The sequence below is a fragment of the Athene noctua genome, chromosome 2 (assembly GCF_965140245.1).
Source record: "Athene noctua chromosome 2, bAthNoc1.hap1.1, whole genome shotgun sequence".
Taxonomy (NCBI): domain Eukaryota; kingdom Metazoa; phylum Chordata; class Aves; order Strigiformes; family Strigidae; genus Athene; species Athene noctua.
The window spans coordinates 91030463-91047227 of record NC_134038.1 but is presented as its reverse complement, the minus strand read 5'-3'; the positions used below and the strand labels follow the sequence as shown (position 1 = coordinate 91047227).

The 16765-nt window shown below is 40.5% G+C and overlaps 1 protein-coding gene across 5 annotated transcripts in view; it reads left to right on the top strand.

Annotated features, from left to right (window-relative positions):
- The window catches only part of PIGN (phosphatidylinositol glycan anchor biosynthesis class N), a 107010-nt gene extending 93437 nt beyond the window's left edge, over positions 1-13573 (top strand). For 2 of the 5 annotated variants that reach the window (XM_074897865.1, XM_074897866.1), the window contains exons 26-29: positions 1278-1351; positions 4143-4185; positions 5894-5946; positions 13169-13573. In XM_074897865.1, coding sequence (XP_074753966.1) covers positions 1278-1351; positions 4143-4185; positions 5894-5946; positions 13169-13292 — 294 coding nt within the window. In that variant the 3' untranslated portion in view covers positions 13293-13573. Of the gene's footprint in view, positions 1-1277; positions 1352-4142; positions 4186-5893; positions 5947-6335; positions 6492-13168 lie in introns of those variants that run through there. The other 3 variants (XM_074897869.1, XM_074897868.1, XM_074897867.1) reach the window with 3 other exon arrangements.
- Positions 13574-16765: the final 3192 nt, after the last annotated feature.

Here is a 16765-nt window from a genome sequence, read left to right as displayed (position 1 = left end):
TAAGAACAGTTTAATAAATAACATATCATGTACAGGGTTGTTACTTCGCAGTTTACAAAACCATGTATATGTATTTGAGCTTCATCAGCCTTCTAAACCATGTGTGAAGCTTTCAACTTTTGTTGTGTTACCAGAGACGGTTCCTTCTGTTTACCAAAAGAGAGAAGCTAAAGTGCATGGAAGTATAATTTAGCTGAATTAGATCTGTTTATTGTATTAAAACGGAAATTTTAAATGTTGCAAAGACTTACATTATTTTAAAAATTATAAGCTTTCCCTATAGTATAATATCTACAGCAACATTACGGATATATATATTTTTATTAGCTCTATCTACATTACATTAAGTACAGGCTTTGAATGCTCTACTGATTGAGTTGTCATTTTACAATTAATATTATTTTTTAATAGTCTATCAAAAATTGGATTGCACTTATTGTTTGCAGGCAAGATGTGGGAGGTCTCTTCTAATGTTTGAGTAAGAGATCTGCCAGAGGAGTAAAGAGGCAAACAGGAAGGGAAACATAGAATTTATGGGTTAATTGCTAAAATAAGCAGTATTTCCTGCCTCTGCCTTTCTGCTGCTTCTGTCCCAAGGAAAGCAGACTTAAGTTACAGGTGTACTGCATGTTACACTGGAGGACATAAGTCAGTAACGCAAATCTCCTAGATGCAAGAGAACAGGTTTTAGCAATGCATTTACACCACTAATTTAAGGATTACAAGTCAACTTTGGAAAGAGCAAAAGGCAAAATTCATGTTTCTTACTTGTTTGTTTGTTCTTAATTTACTGAACAGTTTACATTTGCTTGGCTTGGTTTTGGAGGGACAGTGTGATCCTTGCCTTACTGAATGCATTCTATCTTCAGACTTTTTTGTGGTTGAGATGAGATCGTCCTATTACACTTGGAGCTCTGCAGCCTGTCCCATGAGACATTGGATCTGAATAGTTCTGTCTTCTAGCCTTGTTGAAGTATTTATCACTAGTGCTAAAATGGATTAATCAAGTGAGGATCATTAATGTGTTTTAATTATGGTTTTCCATATTGCCTCATGGCTTATTTCACTGCAGTTCAGCTACGACCATAGAAGGGGTTTTTTATTCATTTACTAAATGTACTTCCTGCAAAATGAGTTTCTACCCTTTCTTGCCAATATTTTATTTTTGTAACATACACATTCTGTGATAATTTCAAAAGCAGGAGAATGTTTCCACAACTTGCCAGGTTGTTTTGTAAATATGGCTATAAACCAAAAGTAGCTTGTGTTTTAAACAGGTTGTAATCCCCTTTGTTCTGGTATCTTGTGCTTTCGAAGCTGTTCAAGTCACAACACAACTGTCTTCTAAAAGGTACAGTAAATGCTGTTTCTGCATTAGTAAGGGTTTCAAATCTGTTTTGCAAGAATTCAGAATTGTCAAATCTCAATCTAAATTAAAAAAAACCAGTAGATCATATTGTTACTTTTATTTGTTTTATGGTTTGAGTTTTTGTTCAGTGGTTTTTGCAAGCTCAGGAAATCTTTTCTTAGTGATAAATGAGTGTAAATGGAAGTGTTGGCCCTGTCTGAAACAATCAGATATTTAATATTCTTTGTTGACAATACATAGAAGGAGCACTTTTTCCCCCATAATGTAGAAAACTGAGCAGAATTTAAAGTCTGATTTTTTTTTTGTGTTGCAACTCTGCCTCTAGTATAAGATTTTTAAAGTAACCCATTTATACTATAACCAGTTTATAGCTTTATAGTAGTGACCTCATAACAAATGGCATTTAAAAAAAAAAAAAAAAAAGGCTGGATGCCTGTCCATTGCAGTTTAGTGCTTCCTAGGTGTGTTCAGTGTTAGGGTTTTTTTTCAATGACTGCTAGTCCTTTTCCCCATCTCTAAAGACTTTTCAGAGAGAATGTGACACAGGTGCCCAGCCTTGCAGAGTGCTGTATCCAGACTTGAAATACCCTCACACTTTTCACTGTCTCAAAATTATTATTTTTTTAACTGTTAGCCCTCCCTACCCCTTTCAGTGGACCCAGTGCACGTGACTGAATCCTCTCCTCATCAAGTGAGATTACAGATGGTGCTGAGATGGAGAAGGTCCCTGTCAGCCATGCGATTTTGAGTTTGTTACCATGGGATGTTGTATGGGGTTGACAAAAACTCTTGCTGTCTGTGGCGGGGGGACCACATGGACTCTGTCCTGCATATTGCTTAGCTGAGCAGGAGAAAGCTGCCTTTGCTCAGCGTGGTGACCTCTGCCTTTCTCTTTGTTTTCATCCTGCCTGTGCCCTGCCTGTTGTCTCCTTCTACAACACCTCGTGATACTAACAAGGGACAGGGCAGCCTGAAATCTAACTTCTTGTTGGAGGGGTGGCAAAAGGTTCACCATCCCTTTTACCTTCTCTGACTCAGCTGTGGGTGCAGTGTACTTGGGCTGTTCCTGGACCCCCAAGGAAGAGTATTCGTCCTTCTCACTCAGACTTATATGAGAGCAGGTCTGCATTGAGGAATTGGGGTTGCTCAGAAGACCAGCTAACAATTTCCATTTTTAGGGCTCAGGCATCATAAAGGTCAGCATTTCCTAACTTGTGAATGCTTGCCTTGGCAGCACTGGTGATATTGCAAGCTGTTATGGAATGAGCATCTGAGTGTGTGAGAGGGGAAACAATATCAACTTCTTAAACCAGGGGACATGAGTATGTTTGTGCTGCTTTATGAGGCTGTGGTTGTAAGTCCAGCTGGTATTTGTGCCGACTTCATTTAGCTGTGCTCAGGTAACAGTAGCAGTGATACTGCCACAGCATCAGCCTGGGAACGAGACAGAAACCACAAGATGCCCCCAGGATCCCTGGAGAGGTTGTGCTCTGATTGTCAGCCTGTCCTGATGTCTGTGCTGCACTCTTTATTGCTCTTGCTGCCCCTGCTAGATAAATTAAGTTCTCACAGGAGACAGTCTTGTCTTTGCAGTGTATAAACATGCCCCGAAATTAGTGTTGTCCTTCTGTTGTGAAAGGCTTCCTGCAGTTCAGAAGGGCAAAAAGTAGATTTTTGTGATTTGGACAAATTGCTCCTGAACTCCCTGTTTACAGATTAATTTTTTTTACTGTTCATGGGGAATGTTCTGTCAGAGTATGTTCTTGGAGCTTACCTATGAAAACAGGCCTCTAGCTGAGTGCCTCCTAGGCACTACAAGATTGCAACATCCTATCCAAGCCATAGCCAAGTGGAGGAAAGCCTTTCAGTGCATCTGAGTTACAGCTGGTTTGTTGCATCCTTATTTACTAATGAAGCATAGCTGACCTTGGCAATATCAGAAACTTCCTCATCGGGAGTCATTGGGTGGCCCTCCAGTACATGCTCATGTAGCGCTGCAGCAGGACATTTTCCCCAAAAAAGCCTTGTGGATTTATGATGGTAGTACTGATAAATTAACTGTATTCTAGTTAAAGACTTCTCAGTTAATGGGTCAGCTGTTTGCAACATTGCTTCAGTGTCATTAACTTAGAAACTAGTTTTAACCAGTTATGGCAATTGCTTTCATGTAATTTAGGATTTACATAGTTTAATGAAAAGAAGATTAAGTTAATGGGGGAAAAAACTAGCTCTCTGTTCTCTCTTCTTGTTCTTTTTACTGGCCGCAGCATACATTCCAGAAGTAACCTGCTGCCTGACAGGCCCATGGGTTTGGGAGCGTGCTACCAAAATGCTGGGTGTTCTCAGAGCAGTTTATGGGCACCCAGAGGTCAGGAAGTGGGGTGAGCACCATCATTAGCAGCCTGCTACCCACCAGGGTGGTTGTCAGGATAGGACTGGTCGGCTCGGGTGTCTGTGGGCAGGCGCTGTTTGTAAGATGCTCTTGTTCTCTGGTAAATGACTCGTATTAGATTCCTTTGTTGCAAAATTGAAACTCTGTTAATGTGAAATGTCTTTTTCAAGCAGGGTGGGATTACAAATGCCAGATGTTCTAGCCATATATTTTAACTGTTCTCTAATAAACTCAAATCTATCTGACTCATTGAAAGGCAAGTGCAAGAAATCATATCTTATTTTAATTTCTTTATGGGGATTTTAATAAGCTTTGTAACATCTGTGGCCATGAATAAAGGTTGATGGTCTGATTCTCTGTGTTTTTTTCTTTTCTTTGCAGCCTTTTCCTCATTGTTCTTGTTCTTTCAGACATTATGGCTTTGGTAAGTTGTTGTTGCACATTCTCTTCAAATAAGATCAATAAGCAGAGGGGCTCTCCTAACTCCATCTGGAGGGATCTGAATTTGTTTGAGACTTCAAAGTTTTTGTAACTAGGACAGTGAATTGGTTTGAAATCCTAGCATAATTTAGAGATAAAACTCCTCCAATCACCGCTCTTTGAATTTCATGTAATTAATGCTTCTGAAGGAGCAATATTCTCATAATAATAAGAGACAAAAATGAAGTTATTCAGAGTTTTTTAATGTGCTTTCCAATCAAATTCTTAGGAAGAATTTAAATAAGAATATCTGTTTTAGCTGTATGTGAGGTTTAGTTAATTTTTTGAACCTTTTACTCACCCCACCTTCTCTTGAAAAAGAGAGGAAAAGGAGAAATGCATTACCCACCAACTCTGTTAAAGTTGTCAGAATCCAGGAGATTAGCTACATCCAGAGACACTTTGTGCCCTTTGTAATAAGCTGTTAGGAAATGCTGTCTTCAGAAAGCTTGCATCCACAAACCAAGCCAGCTAAAACAACTCAAAGCTGAAAAATATCCCAACATAAATTTTACAGATTAAAAGTATGTTTTTGTTGCCCCCTCAAACTGTCTTCAGCCCAGCAAGCAGTGCCACTGGGTATCACAGGGTAAACAGAAACCTTTCCAAAGCAGCAGATAGAGCTGGTATTCTCACTTTGTACATGCTGGTTTAGTTTCATCCTTTTAGAGTAAGCATTCCTGATGTGATTTCCTTGTACATTGTGGTCTGTTGATCTCACCTGATAGGAAAAACAGTGAGCAAAAAGCCAAATAATGACTAATTTGTCTGTAGAGTAAGACATAGAGAAGGTGTAGTTTTGTGTAGTTTCAAATAAATCTGTGTTACTAATTTAATTTTGGTAACTTCCACAGGAAAAGGATTGAAATACCAGTAAAATCATACTCATAGCATTTCACTAATAAAATCAAACTAGATCAAAATAAGAGTGCAGGCATGTACTGGTGTGTAGCAAGCCTCAGTATATCCAACTTAGATATCTTATATCTCACATATTCTCCTATTTTGGTTTAACTATTTAAAAACAATTGGCAAATATGTACTTGGTGTGCAAAACAAAATATTATCAAAGAGGTTTGATGTGCAGGAGCTGTGTATATGTCAAGAAACGAGAAAGTTGGCAGGAAAAAAGAGAACTGTTTTGTGGTCTTGAATCAATGTAGCCACCAGCTAGAATTTGGGGGATTCACTAATAGACAAGTGCTATCTTCTCCCAACATTATTCCCATTTTACAGCTGGGGAACTGCCAGAGTTGCCCAAAGAAATTTGTGGCAGAATGCCATGAGAACAATATGCAGCCTTCTCTCTGGCACTAGGCATTATCTGGGATCCTGTTATTACAAGCAATAAGGTGACTTGGCTTTTCTTATTGAAAATGTTCTCTGCTGGTAATCTTCTGTTTCTTGCAAGCCCAGTTTGACAGAACTTAGTCCATCTTCAGCTGTTTGTTTCTGATACCATGTTAAATCTATTTCTGGCTGCTAAGACTATTCTTTACTTTGGTACAAATGAGTGTTCCTGAAAAGGTCTTGCCCTTGTTCTACTTGAAGAATTAGAAACTTTGAGTAAACAGCTTGAAAACATGGTTTTTAATTTTGTGTTCCAAATTGTGCAATGTTGATGTACTAATCAAGGTTGTTTTATTTCCTAGCATTTTTTCTTTTTGGTTAAAGATTATGGAAGCTGGCTGGATATTGGAACAAGGTACAGTATTTTTTTGCCTCCATTGCATTTTTAAAAGGCTCATAGGTTAATATTGTTGTTTATCTACTCAGAACACTTGTAATTTTTTCCAATTACTTTACTTAATCTAATGCTTCGGTGGTGTTCCCCGTACTTAAAATGCATGTGCACGCATATGCGCACACATATATACATGTATCCCAAGCTAAAATGTGTCTTAAAATCTGTTCAGAACAACATGGAGTAAGTAATTAATCTAGCATGGCAAGAAACACAGTTAGTAGGATTTGTTTGATTTCTAAAGAATGGTAATTATGCAAAAAATATTTTAATTACTGTTTTGCATTTAATTAGTTGTAATCACTGTTACAATAATAATTCATCAAAATTGTTTATTGTCTTGAATCTAGTTATGCCTCCATATGCAATCCCCAGAACCTTGTGCAAATATCAAGACCCATGCGTTTATCTTCACCTTTACCTTGGGGAAGAGTAAATCTATAGCATTTAAACATAGAAATCACAGCTAAACAAAGAGAATTTCTTTTGCATTGAGTCGTACCAGTCTCCACAACATACATCATGGGGTAGGTTTTTCAACTGTGTCTTATTTGTGAGTAGTCCAGAAATAACAAATACAAGGAATACACATTCCAGATTTACCTTCCATGAGCTGTGGAAATAGATAATATGCTCTAATAAATTTAGTAGGGAATGTGTTGTTAATAATCCAGCCAATCTGGTCACTTGACACTAGTATTTAAACAGAAGTTGAATAATGACTCAGTGTTAATATTCTCTTCAGTCTGTATTTGCTCTGTGCTTTGCTGAGCCCCAACATTCCCTCCAGTGCATGCGTGCATGTACACACATGTGCACATGTTCTGCCTGTTTTCTTTGAAGGTTCCTAATGCGAGGAGATACAGTTAGATCAAACAGTGGAAGCGATGCTTTAACATCACACTTCCTTGCTATGGTCAGTTTATGGTAAATCAGATGGCCTCTCCTTTGATTTGAATTCCTGTGCAGATTAACAAGGATATTAAAGACCTTAGAAAAGCTCTGTTCTGCTGGTCAAGAAGCTAACTGGGTGTTAGCAAGCAAAAATATAAATTACTGCAAGTACCCAAAAACTTCCTCTCTGATATATGTTCTTCATAGCATAGAGATTTACAACGGTGATAGATTGTTGGATCCATTTCAGCTGGAAGTTTGCCTTATCCTGAAGAGTTTAGGGGAGCTCCTTATTCACAACCATAATTCTGCCTCTTCATATGTGTGTTTTGAGCACTGAAGAAAACAATTTAAAAGTACTTTCAAAAGAATAATTTGTGATTAATTTTTAATGTGGTAATGCATAATGCTCAGGCAGCCTTAAATTTGTCATTACTTCACTTTTGAGTGCTTGACTTTGCCACCTACGTTATTTTATTGTATATATGTTTTATGTGTGCGTATGTATGCACATGAGATAAAAATTACTAGGTTGCATAAGAAGAGGTGAAGTCATAGGTGCAGACCTGAAGGTGGTCCTTTTACCTAGTATGAGCAATATTTTGGCACCTGAGCCTTCTTCTCTGAGCAGATTTCTAATGTATGGTCTTCAAGCTTGGCAAAATTAGCAGGCAACAGTAGAAGATTTTTTTTTTTTTTTTCTTGTTCATTCCTGAAAGGGAATATGAGCTTCATGGAGTTTTGGGCAAATCCCCAAAACAGTGGGAGAGCAATGCTAACGTGGCTTTTTCCTGTCTTCCTGTTGCAACTCCAGTGACAGGTCTGTGGCATTCCCACTGCAGTGTTTGTTGTTGCTTTGACAGCAAGGTCTGAAAATATCCCATCTCAGCTGACATTTTAGGTGTTGCCAAAATTTTTGCGAGAATGCTGGGTCAGTTAAGGAAATGATGACTCCTTTTTTTCCAATTGTTTGTGTCTCAACAAAACCTGTGTAGGATTTCATGGAACAAGGAACAAAGAATAGGAGCACCCTTAGGGACAGCTGCTCTCACCTTTTTTTTTTTCTCCTTTTGTTTTTGAGGCACTGATGGGAAGTGTGTGTGTGTGTGTGTGCATGTGCAATTAGCAGGGTTCGTTTTGTGTTACTAGTTACTACATCATTGAAATCACAGGTAGAGGAGCAGTAATTTAATTGCCCAGTGAAGATTAGTTCCTTTAATGTCTTGTCAGAGTCCAGTGGTATATGTGCCACATTTGCAAAGCTTCTGATGTATATTTCCATGTTAATTCTCTTTTGTGGTGATAGCTTTCCATGGATTTTCTAATTACCACGCTTCAAAACTTTTGTGTGTCCTCTCTCTTACTAAGGATGTGCAAGTTCAGTAGGAAACCCTCATTAGGCAATACTTAGATATTTCAATACCATTGCTCAGAAGTTTCATGCGTAAGAGCTGTTTTTAAATCCCTTGTGATAAAAAGACCTTCACTGCTTTTTTATGGTGATGTGGATCTCTGTTATTGTCTGGAAGTAGGGTTTGTTTACTGAACTAACATACTTCCTTTTTTTTTTTTTTTCAATTTCACCCCAACTTCTATCTTTTACATCTCATTCTACCATGCCTTAACCACACTCCATGTCATTTTACTGTGCCTTATATCTGCCTTAACAATGTGATGTCTTTATTCTTCCAGCTATATTCACCATGCCACTTAAGTACTGTCTTTGAATTTAGAGAGATTTCTACTTTTGCCACTCATCCAGATCATTAGTGAAACGCTGAGCAACAACAGGTCCAACATACAGTACTGTATTACCACATTCAGCAGATTATCAATGCACCATTGATTCCCTTCTCTCAGTAAATTATCAATTACCATAAATATTTATGGCTTCTTAGAAAGTTTTAAAGCCCCTTTGCTTAATGGTCATGCCAAAATCAATGTGAACTTGTTTTTCAGAGAGTGCTTTTCATTGTTTTTATATAATAACAGGATAATAATCTTGCAGTGAATGCTGAACTCAGCAGTGTCTTATGCAAGCTTCTGAGGTCTGCTAACCTTACCCTCTACCTATATATCTTGAGGTCACCCTAAGTTGCATCATATGCCCTAGGCAAGCATACCATTACACTTCATAAATATAATTAAGCAGTTTTCCTAGTATTTTTGATGTATTAGTGTATGGTACATGATTATGAGAAGCTTGTTCAGACAGATTATTTTTGAATAACAGACAAATGGAATAGCCAGTTTTTCAGCTTGTCACTAAAATAATTTGTCTATGGCATAAAAGGTATGTTTATCTAGATCTCTATAGATAGGTATAGCCTTTAAAGCCTTTATATCTATACAGGATATCCAATTTGTAAATAGCTGTATATTCAGATAGTCAAGATTTTAGAGTTTATCTTGACTTTAGTTTCTTTATATGTCACTATTATATAGTTTTACACAGACACATACTGTACTATTCCCTCTTTTATAACAGTTGCTGGAAGATAAAGATACAGTCTAAACTGTTCTGCAGTTTCAAAGTTCAGGGGACATAGATAAAGTACAGGAGACTGGTTTTTAGGCTTTAGAATAACAATCAATTTCAGGTTTGGGATGCTGGGGCTCCTAGGTCTGACTGTTAACACCAAGATTTTTTTAACTAGGAAGAAAACAGTGTTTACCAACAATTTCTGAAACAGGAGCTAGGAGCGATGTGCTTTGTAATTTGTTTTGTGTGAAACCGAGGAGAGAGGGTGTGGATCCTGGCTGGAAATGCAGGAGACTTAAAATTCAGAATCTGGATGTGGGGTCTCAGTGTGCTCTTGGGAACAATCCCCACCGTTCAAAGTAGCATGTCGTATAGAAGTAAGGTCCTGAGACTCTTCTGAAGAGTGCTCTTCCAAGTCCTTGCACAAGTTGTTTTTGTTTTACTTGTTTTATTTCTAGTGTTTTAATTGCTATGGTAACTTATTCCATCTTCCTGTCTTCCCAGCTTCTAATCAGGTCTGCCATCTTAGGAATTAGCCTGTCTTGGGAGAAAGGCACATTTTGGAGCAAGATTGATTCCCCCTGCTGCCCTCCCTCATTTTTTACTGATCTTTGATTCTTCTTGTCTTTTATTAATACTTCTCACTGATGTACAGTGTCACAAACAAAGCCAGGAGATGGTAGTACCTCATATGTTCTCCTTTTGGTTCCTTGCCACCAAAACAGATGTCTTCCTCCACGATAATTTTTCCTAGCACCAGCTTGTCTGTTGACCTTGATCCATACATAGGGCACTCACCTTTCCATTGAACAGTGCCACCTTACCTTAGATCATCTGTGATCCCCTACATGGATCTAACTTGCCTGGAGCCTGGAATTTCAGTCCTTTTTCTTACTAGCTCAGGTTTGACTACTGATGGAGTAAACTTACTTTGAGAATTACCTGCTTCACTGTAACTACAGATCCAGTCAAGGGTGCAGTTCTGGGTTTGTACAGGGATCAAGATTTTGCCACTGCTGTTGTGACATATACCTGTAAGAGTCTTGCTTTGTTTGTTTAATTACAGCATTACCCCAGCCTGAGAATAATTTACCAGGCAGAGCTGCCTGCAGGCACTGCAGTACCAGTTGCTGATAGCCCTAGAGATGCTGGCTGTTTTTAATTATGTGACAAGTAAACTGAAAATTGTTTTTAATTGTGCTCTATGGCATAATATATATATATATTTCTTCACTCTGAACATCTGATATTTTAATAAAGGAGCATAACTATTCAGCCTTTTGCAGTATAGCAAGGGAGAAGTGTGGACAGCACTCTCTTTTTTACAAAAATACAAAGGACCCAGTCCCTCAACTGACAGGTAGCTAAGCAGAGTTTGTGGAGACTTTTCTTCCTTTGAGAAAGCCCTTCTCTGTGCCCTCCAAAATCACTGATTAGCACCTTCATCTGGAAGAGCTCCTTTGGGGTGGACAGGAGCTTAGATGTCTGTGTAAGGACCATGCTGATAACAGCAAGTCGCCCATCCTCTGGTGACTCTCTCAGGGTGTCTGTAGGAATAAAGGCAGGGTCTTCATTTGGCTTCTGATTTTCAGATTTCTCATTCAAGCTTCCTTTGAAAACGAGTAGGATAGTGGTGTTGCTACTTACATGAAAAACTGCAATTGTGGTGCCAGGTGAGAAGGAAAGCTGAGGTGTTACCAGTAATGCATGAGACGTTAAGCCATCCAGCTATTTAGCAGAGTGGCTGTTCCCTTAAGAGCCCTTGCAAACTTCTGTATCTGTGGTGCTTTGTACAGTCCCCAAGGGCACTTTACGCCATGAAGATAACTGCAACGAGGGTTTGTCTTCCAGTTGGCAACATGTCCTTTCCTGTGGAGAACTGAAATCAAACCTGTAACACACCCAGGTGGACTCCCAAGGGCAGCTCTTGAGGGAGTTGTGTTATCTTTGTTATTGTAAATGCGCTGTGAACTACTAAGTCCGAAGTGCACTGACCAGGTGAAAGCAGGCTTTGTGCCTGACTTCATGCTCTTGCTGTTTCTTCTTACAGCTTCCCCACAGAAACAGGGTAGGAGTATGGCTCTTGTAGGCATGCTGCTCTGCTTAGCTAAAGCTGGAGGAGGGAGATGCTTGTAGGAAAAGCATGTAGGAAAGACGGTTCCTATCTGATACTTTAAACCTTGAGCTGTTCTCATTAGTGAATATTTTCAGTTGTGCTGCATACAAGTGGGAGTTTACACGGGTGTAAGGTGCAGGCTGTTGAGGTGGATTATGCTTGTTGAGGTCTGAACCCATTCATGCTGGTGGATTTTTGTAATTAATTTCTTAAAACTGTGTATTTTGAGGAAGGTATTTATAAGACCGTTTAGTCAGACTCAACTGAAACAGAAAAATCTTGTTGCATGAGACTTCCCTTTCAGTGTTCTCCATCCACTGTGGTCAGACCTCAGCTCCTTTGGTTGCTGGTATCCTGACTGTGGGAGAACTCCTGTTCATTAGTGAACTTTCTGGATTATTTTTATTTTCTCACACTGATTATTGGCCTAGCTTTGTTAAGAGCTGGTACTTCTCCATTTCACAGAGCTAAATTGCACTAGGCTAGCGCCAGTCTCAGGGTCGTGAGGATTGATAGTATCAGCTTTATGGGCTTTACTGCTCTTCTGTGGCTCAACTCTCAAATGGAATGAGTCCTCTGGCAGAAATTCCAGGTCATTAAACTGGCAAGTGCTTCTTGCAATCCTTTTTTGTGACTAAACTCAGACTTCATTGAGTCTGAAGTTACCCTGCTCCTAAAGAGCCATTTGCCTTGAAATAGTGGGTATGGGTGCATGAGAAGGTATGGGTACCTCTAGTGTCAGAATGACTGTATCTTCAGTAGTCCCAGGAAAAAACCAAAGAGCTGCACTGGATGTGTGATGGATACAACTGCAGCAACTCTAGCCTGAAATGTCACTGGATTTGAAAAAATCTGATTTCTTAATGGCTAGTGGTTTACATTTAACAGCAGCTTGATTCAGACATTGAACACAAGATGCTGAATATCCTAGGTCAAGTCTCAGTCTGACCCTAAATAGCCCATCTGTAACACTAGTGAACATCAGGTACCAGAATTTGAGCGAGTGGAGAACAAGCTCTCTGCTTCTTATCTTTTTAATCATTAGGGATTTAAGGACTTCCTAACTCAGAAGCTGCATCTTCATATTGTGTTTATTAGCCACTCTTGAAGTAATTTGTTTAATCTCTTTGAAACCATGTGTTACCACAGCAGAGAATTCTGCAGTTTTTAGAAATGTTGAGTGAAAAATAGTTGGGTTTTTTTCTTAAAGCTGCTCATCACTGGAATAGTGTTTTCTCTAGAAATAAATAATCTGAGTTGATATTTCTCTGGTATAAATAATCTGAGTCGTCTTACTACCAAGGAGTGTCTGCCTGATGGCAAGTTCTCCCTAGACTCTGCATTGTCAGTTCACAGCAAATGCAAGTTTTGCAATGGTTTCAGTTACATATGTTGAATTACGCACTGGAATGAAAAATACACCCAGTACCTCTTATTCACTTGGTATACGCTTAGTTGTGTTTTCTGTTTTTCCCACCATTTTATTTTGTCATTTTATTTTGATTTTTACATGATAGTGCTGCTATAATAGTTGTCATCTAGGAGCAGCATATATGAAATTACATATTAGGCCAATAATTATATCTAGTTAAAAAGAACTCAAATTCAGAGGGTTGTTTATGCCAGGGGATTTTTTTACTCTGAAAATCTGCATTGTTCTCTCACTTCTTTTATCTGTCTTCTCCTTGCAGCATTAGCCACTATGTGCTGGTGATGTCATTGACCATATTTATGATGCTGATGAATGGACTGGCCCAGCTGCTAACTACACAGAGACTTGAACTTCCCAGAAGGACTAAACACCATTTCACATGATAAAGTGATAAATGTTCCTGCCTTGTTCCCATCCTCAGGCTTCCTCTGAACCAACATCCACCTCTGGAATGTAAATATAAGTGAATGGACTAAATTGCCAAAATCCCATCCAGAATCAGAGTGCTCTGCTGATACTGATTAAATGCCATCGCATGACTGAAATTTGCATTTCAAGATTGCCATTTAGACATCAATGGGGCTAAAAAAGCCTCAGCTTTATTCTCCCAAGTGTATATACTTATTGAAAATAAAAGTGGCAACAAAATTATTTTTAAAAGAAATAGGCAACCAGCTTTTGGGGGTTTTTTTGGTTGTTAAAACTTGTCTGCCAGCTGTTTGCCTCACATGCTTGCTCTCATTAGGAGTCTTCAAAGTCCTAGCTTCATTTCATGTCTCACATAAGCATCTTACAGACTAAAGCATAAATTAAATCAGTCTGGGCAGATTGCTGATTTGTATGTAGCCGATGTGGCATAAGCATTTGAATATCTCTGAAACTGGCTATGCTTTTTGCAAGCTGTGTCAATGTGCATGTGGGAATATGTTGAGGCAGGTTAAGACTGGTGCACTGTGAGGCTGTTGCTGTAAGATGACAGCTTTTAGTGAACCTCAGCGTGAATTGCTGCCGCTGACTGCGCTCTCCTGCTGCCTCCTGTGCTTGGGCGGGCTGAGCAGTATGCCAGCTCAGGTAATTGATCCAAATGGAAAGTAACCTGATTAAAAAACTGTAAAATAGCTTTCAAATTCTCTGATCCAGCTCATGACAGGGCAGGCAGGAAGGTTAGGGCTAATTGTGTCAGTGGCAGCCCAGAGTTGGATCAGCATAAAGAGGTCATGAAACCGCAGGTGGAGTTGGTGGTTTGCATAGAGTGATGCCACATGGAGGCTTTTTCCCTTGTTTTCCTTCCCACTTGTGTTCTGCTCCTGATTGCAAGCATCAACCTGGGTAATGGTTGCGCCATGAATCAAACACAGACGCAGATCCCCTGATGGTACGCTGATTACAAGTGAGAGCAAAGAGCCAGGGTGCTTGGAGGCTCTGCTGTTGTGGGTGCTCCTGGGGACCCAGTAACTATAAACCCATTGCAGTAGGCTTTGAGATAGACTTGTAACTTTGTAGACCTCCCAACAGTAAGCGTCAGCTTCCTTATCACTAGCCTACAGTTGATTAAGGAGCACAAACTGCAATACCCACCTACACCTCAATGCTTCATCATTCCCTGAAGTCATCTGTTGCAAGAATTACACAAAAATTGTACCTCCTCAGCAGGAGGCCTGCACAGAGCTAGGTGTCCTGCCTTTGAATCAGCTTCTTGCATATACACCATCAGTAAAAGGGCCTTTGAAGTAGATCCCTTTGGACAGTGAGGGAAGCGAGTGAAAGAAAAAGTTTTCTTCTTTCTGACCCACTGTATGACGACATCACTAAAAACTGTGCGATGTAATATCCCGTGTCACACTCCCAACTTGCAGCCAGGCCTTCCTATCTGGGAGCTGATAATACAGTACGTGACGCTGGCAGCCAAGGCTAGACATTCGTCACGAGGGCTGCTCCAATACTCTTGCCAGCCATCTGGCATTTGGCCGTGGTCATATGTCTGTTTAACGCTCTGGAAACTAGTCATCCCTCTGCAGGAAGTTTGGCTGGGAGAAACCAGTCACAAACCTCCATCTGCTTGTTGAGTGCTAGAAAAATATTTTATCATGGGCCTTGCAGTCATCCATGCAGCTTAGGAGTGCCTCTTGAGAGTGTCTCATCTCTGGAGAGAGAGTCATTTTTCCACTAGGTAGTGGTCTGGTGGTCCTACTGGACATGCTGCTAGCACAGCTGGCCTCAGTCATGGAAGATACTTCACATTCGTTACAGACTATACCAGCAGACTTGCGTGCCAAGAAGGTGGGCATGTGCCCACTGCTGGTAGTCATACTATACAGCCAAGGCAAGGAGCAACTGTGAGCAGGTGAAAGGTTGCTGCTACAGCAAAAACTATGTGTAGGCATGGGAATCTGCCACATTTGTTCTCCTTAGAATACAGGGAGTTTCTGCTATGAGGAGCTATCACCACTTCAGCCCCAGGCTACAAGTATCTACAGTGTACCGTATCATTGCAGGGTACTGTATCAGTACACACAGCTTTGTGTGACCTAACTGATGACTTGAGACCTCTGTCTACAGCGCTGTCATTTCTGTACACAGAGCTGTAGGTGCTTGTACCATTGAGCATCCCAGCCTCCACTGCTGGATTGATTTCTTTGCACATCCACTGTTTGTGGAGAAAATTCACTGATGAGAACAGCTGAAGAGCTGGTGTTGGTGTGATGTGAAGGAATTGACTGAAAAAGTAGGAATGGGGGACCCACAGGGCTGCCACCCTGAAGGCACATCTTCTGCAAGCATGTCAGAACTGCTTGTTATCTATGACAAGGCCACGTGGATGTCCTACCTACTAAGTGAAAACACTGGAGGTACATACTGTCTGGTGCTGCAGGCTCCTCGGGAGAATGCACCGGAGCTCGATCCTGATGTCTTTTCTTACCACAGGGGGCTGGTAATAGAACAGCATCTCAGCCCACTACGTCTGGTGCTGTTCATCTGTGGTAGTAGGAATAATCCATATACTCTGGTATGCAGGCAAGTGGAAATGGCTGTCCAAAGTACAAGCTGTATCAATTATTCTTTCTGTTTCCATAGTGTCACTTTCCACAAAGTAGGTTTTGTTTTTTACGTTCATTCTTGTAAGAGCAGAAAAGGGATGATGAGACAGGGGAACATTTGCAATATACTTGGTTTTTCCCCAGTGCTGCTCTGCAGGCGTTGGTTCTTGTTTGCCATTTGCTCTGATTGGGCCACAGTGGTAGCCACCTTAGCTGACCTTTCCCTTTCCTCCACTGGTGCCTTGCATCGATGTGCCATTTGTGAATTCAGTTTCTAGCCAAGGCTACAGGACTGTTGGGAGAGCAGTTCTTGTGGTGAGGCAGGATTGGCTGTGCTATTCCCATGTCTCCCCAGGGGAGGCTCTTGCTGGAGCCTTGGCCTCCGCTTTTGGGTTTACTCCAGCACAGGGAGGTGTCAAAAATTCTCCCACTCAGCTACTTTACACAGCCCCATGGGGTGTGTGACAAAGTCAACTCTTCCCTCCCACGGATGCACATTCCTGTCCTTTCCAGAAACAAATGTCATCAGCAATAAAAAGTCTTCCCCAGCCTTAGAAGCTGAAGTAGGCAATAAAATTTTGCACTCAGCTGAGTTTAAGCTTTCTTTTCCTCTACTTGTGGGTCTTCAAGCATCATCTGTCTCCATGGGGCCCAGACAGAACTCAGGTGACAGAAATGGGGGCTCTAAGCCAGCAAAGCCTTGCAGGCCAGGACAGGTATCACCCAGCCCCTGTTTTCTGCTAAGGGCATGAAGGCAGAATTACCCTGAGCCCTCCTGCTTGCCTTCTTTCACCTGCAGCAGAGTTGCAGACTCTCTG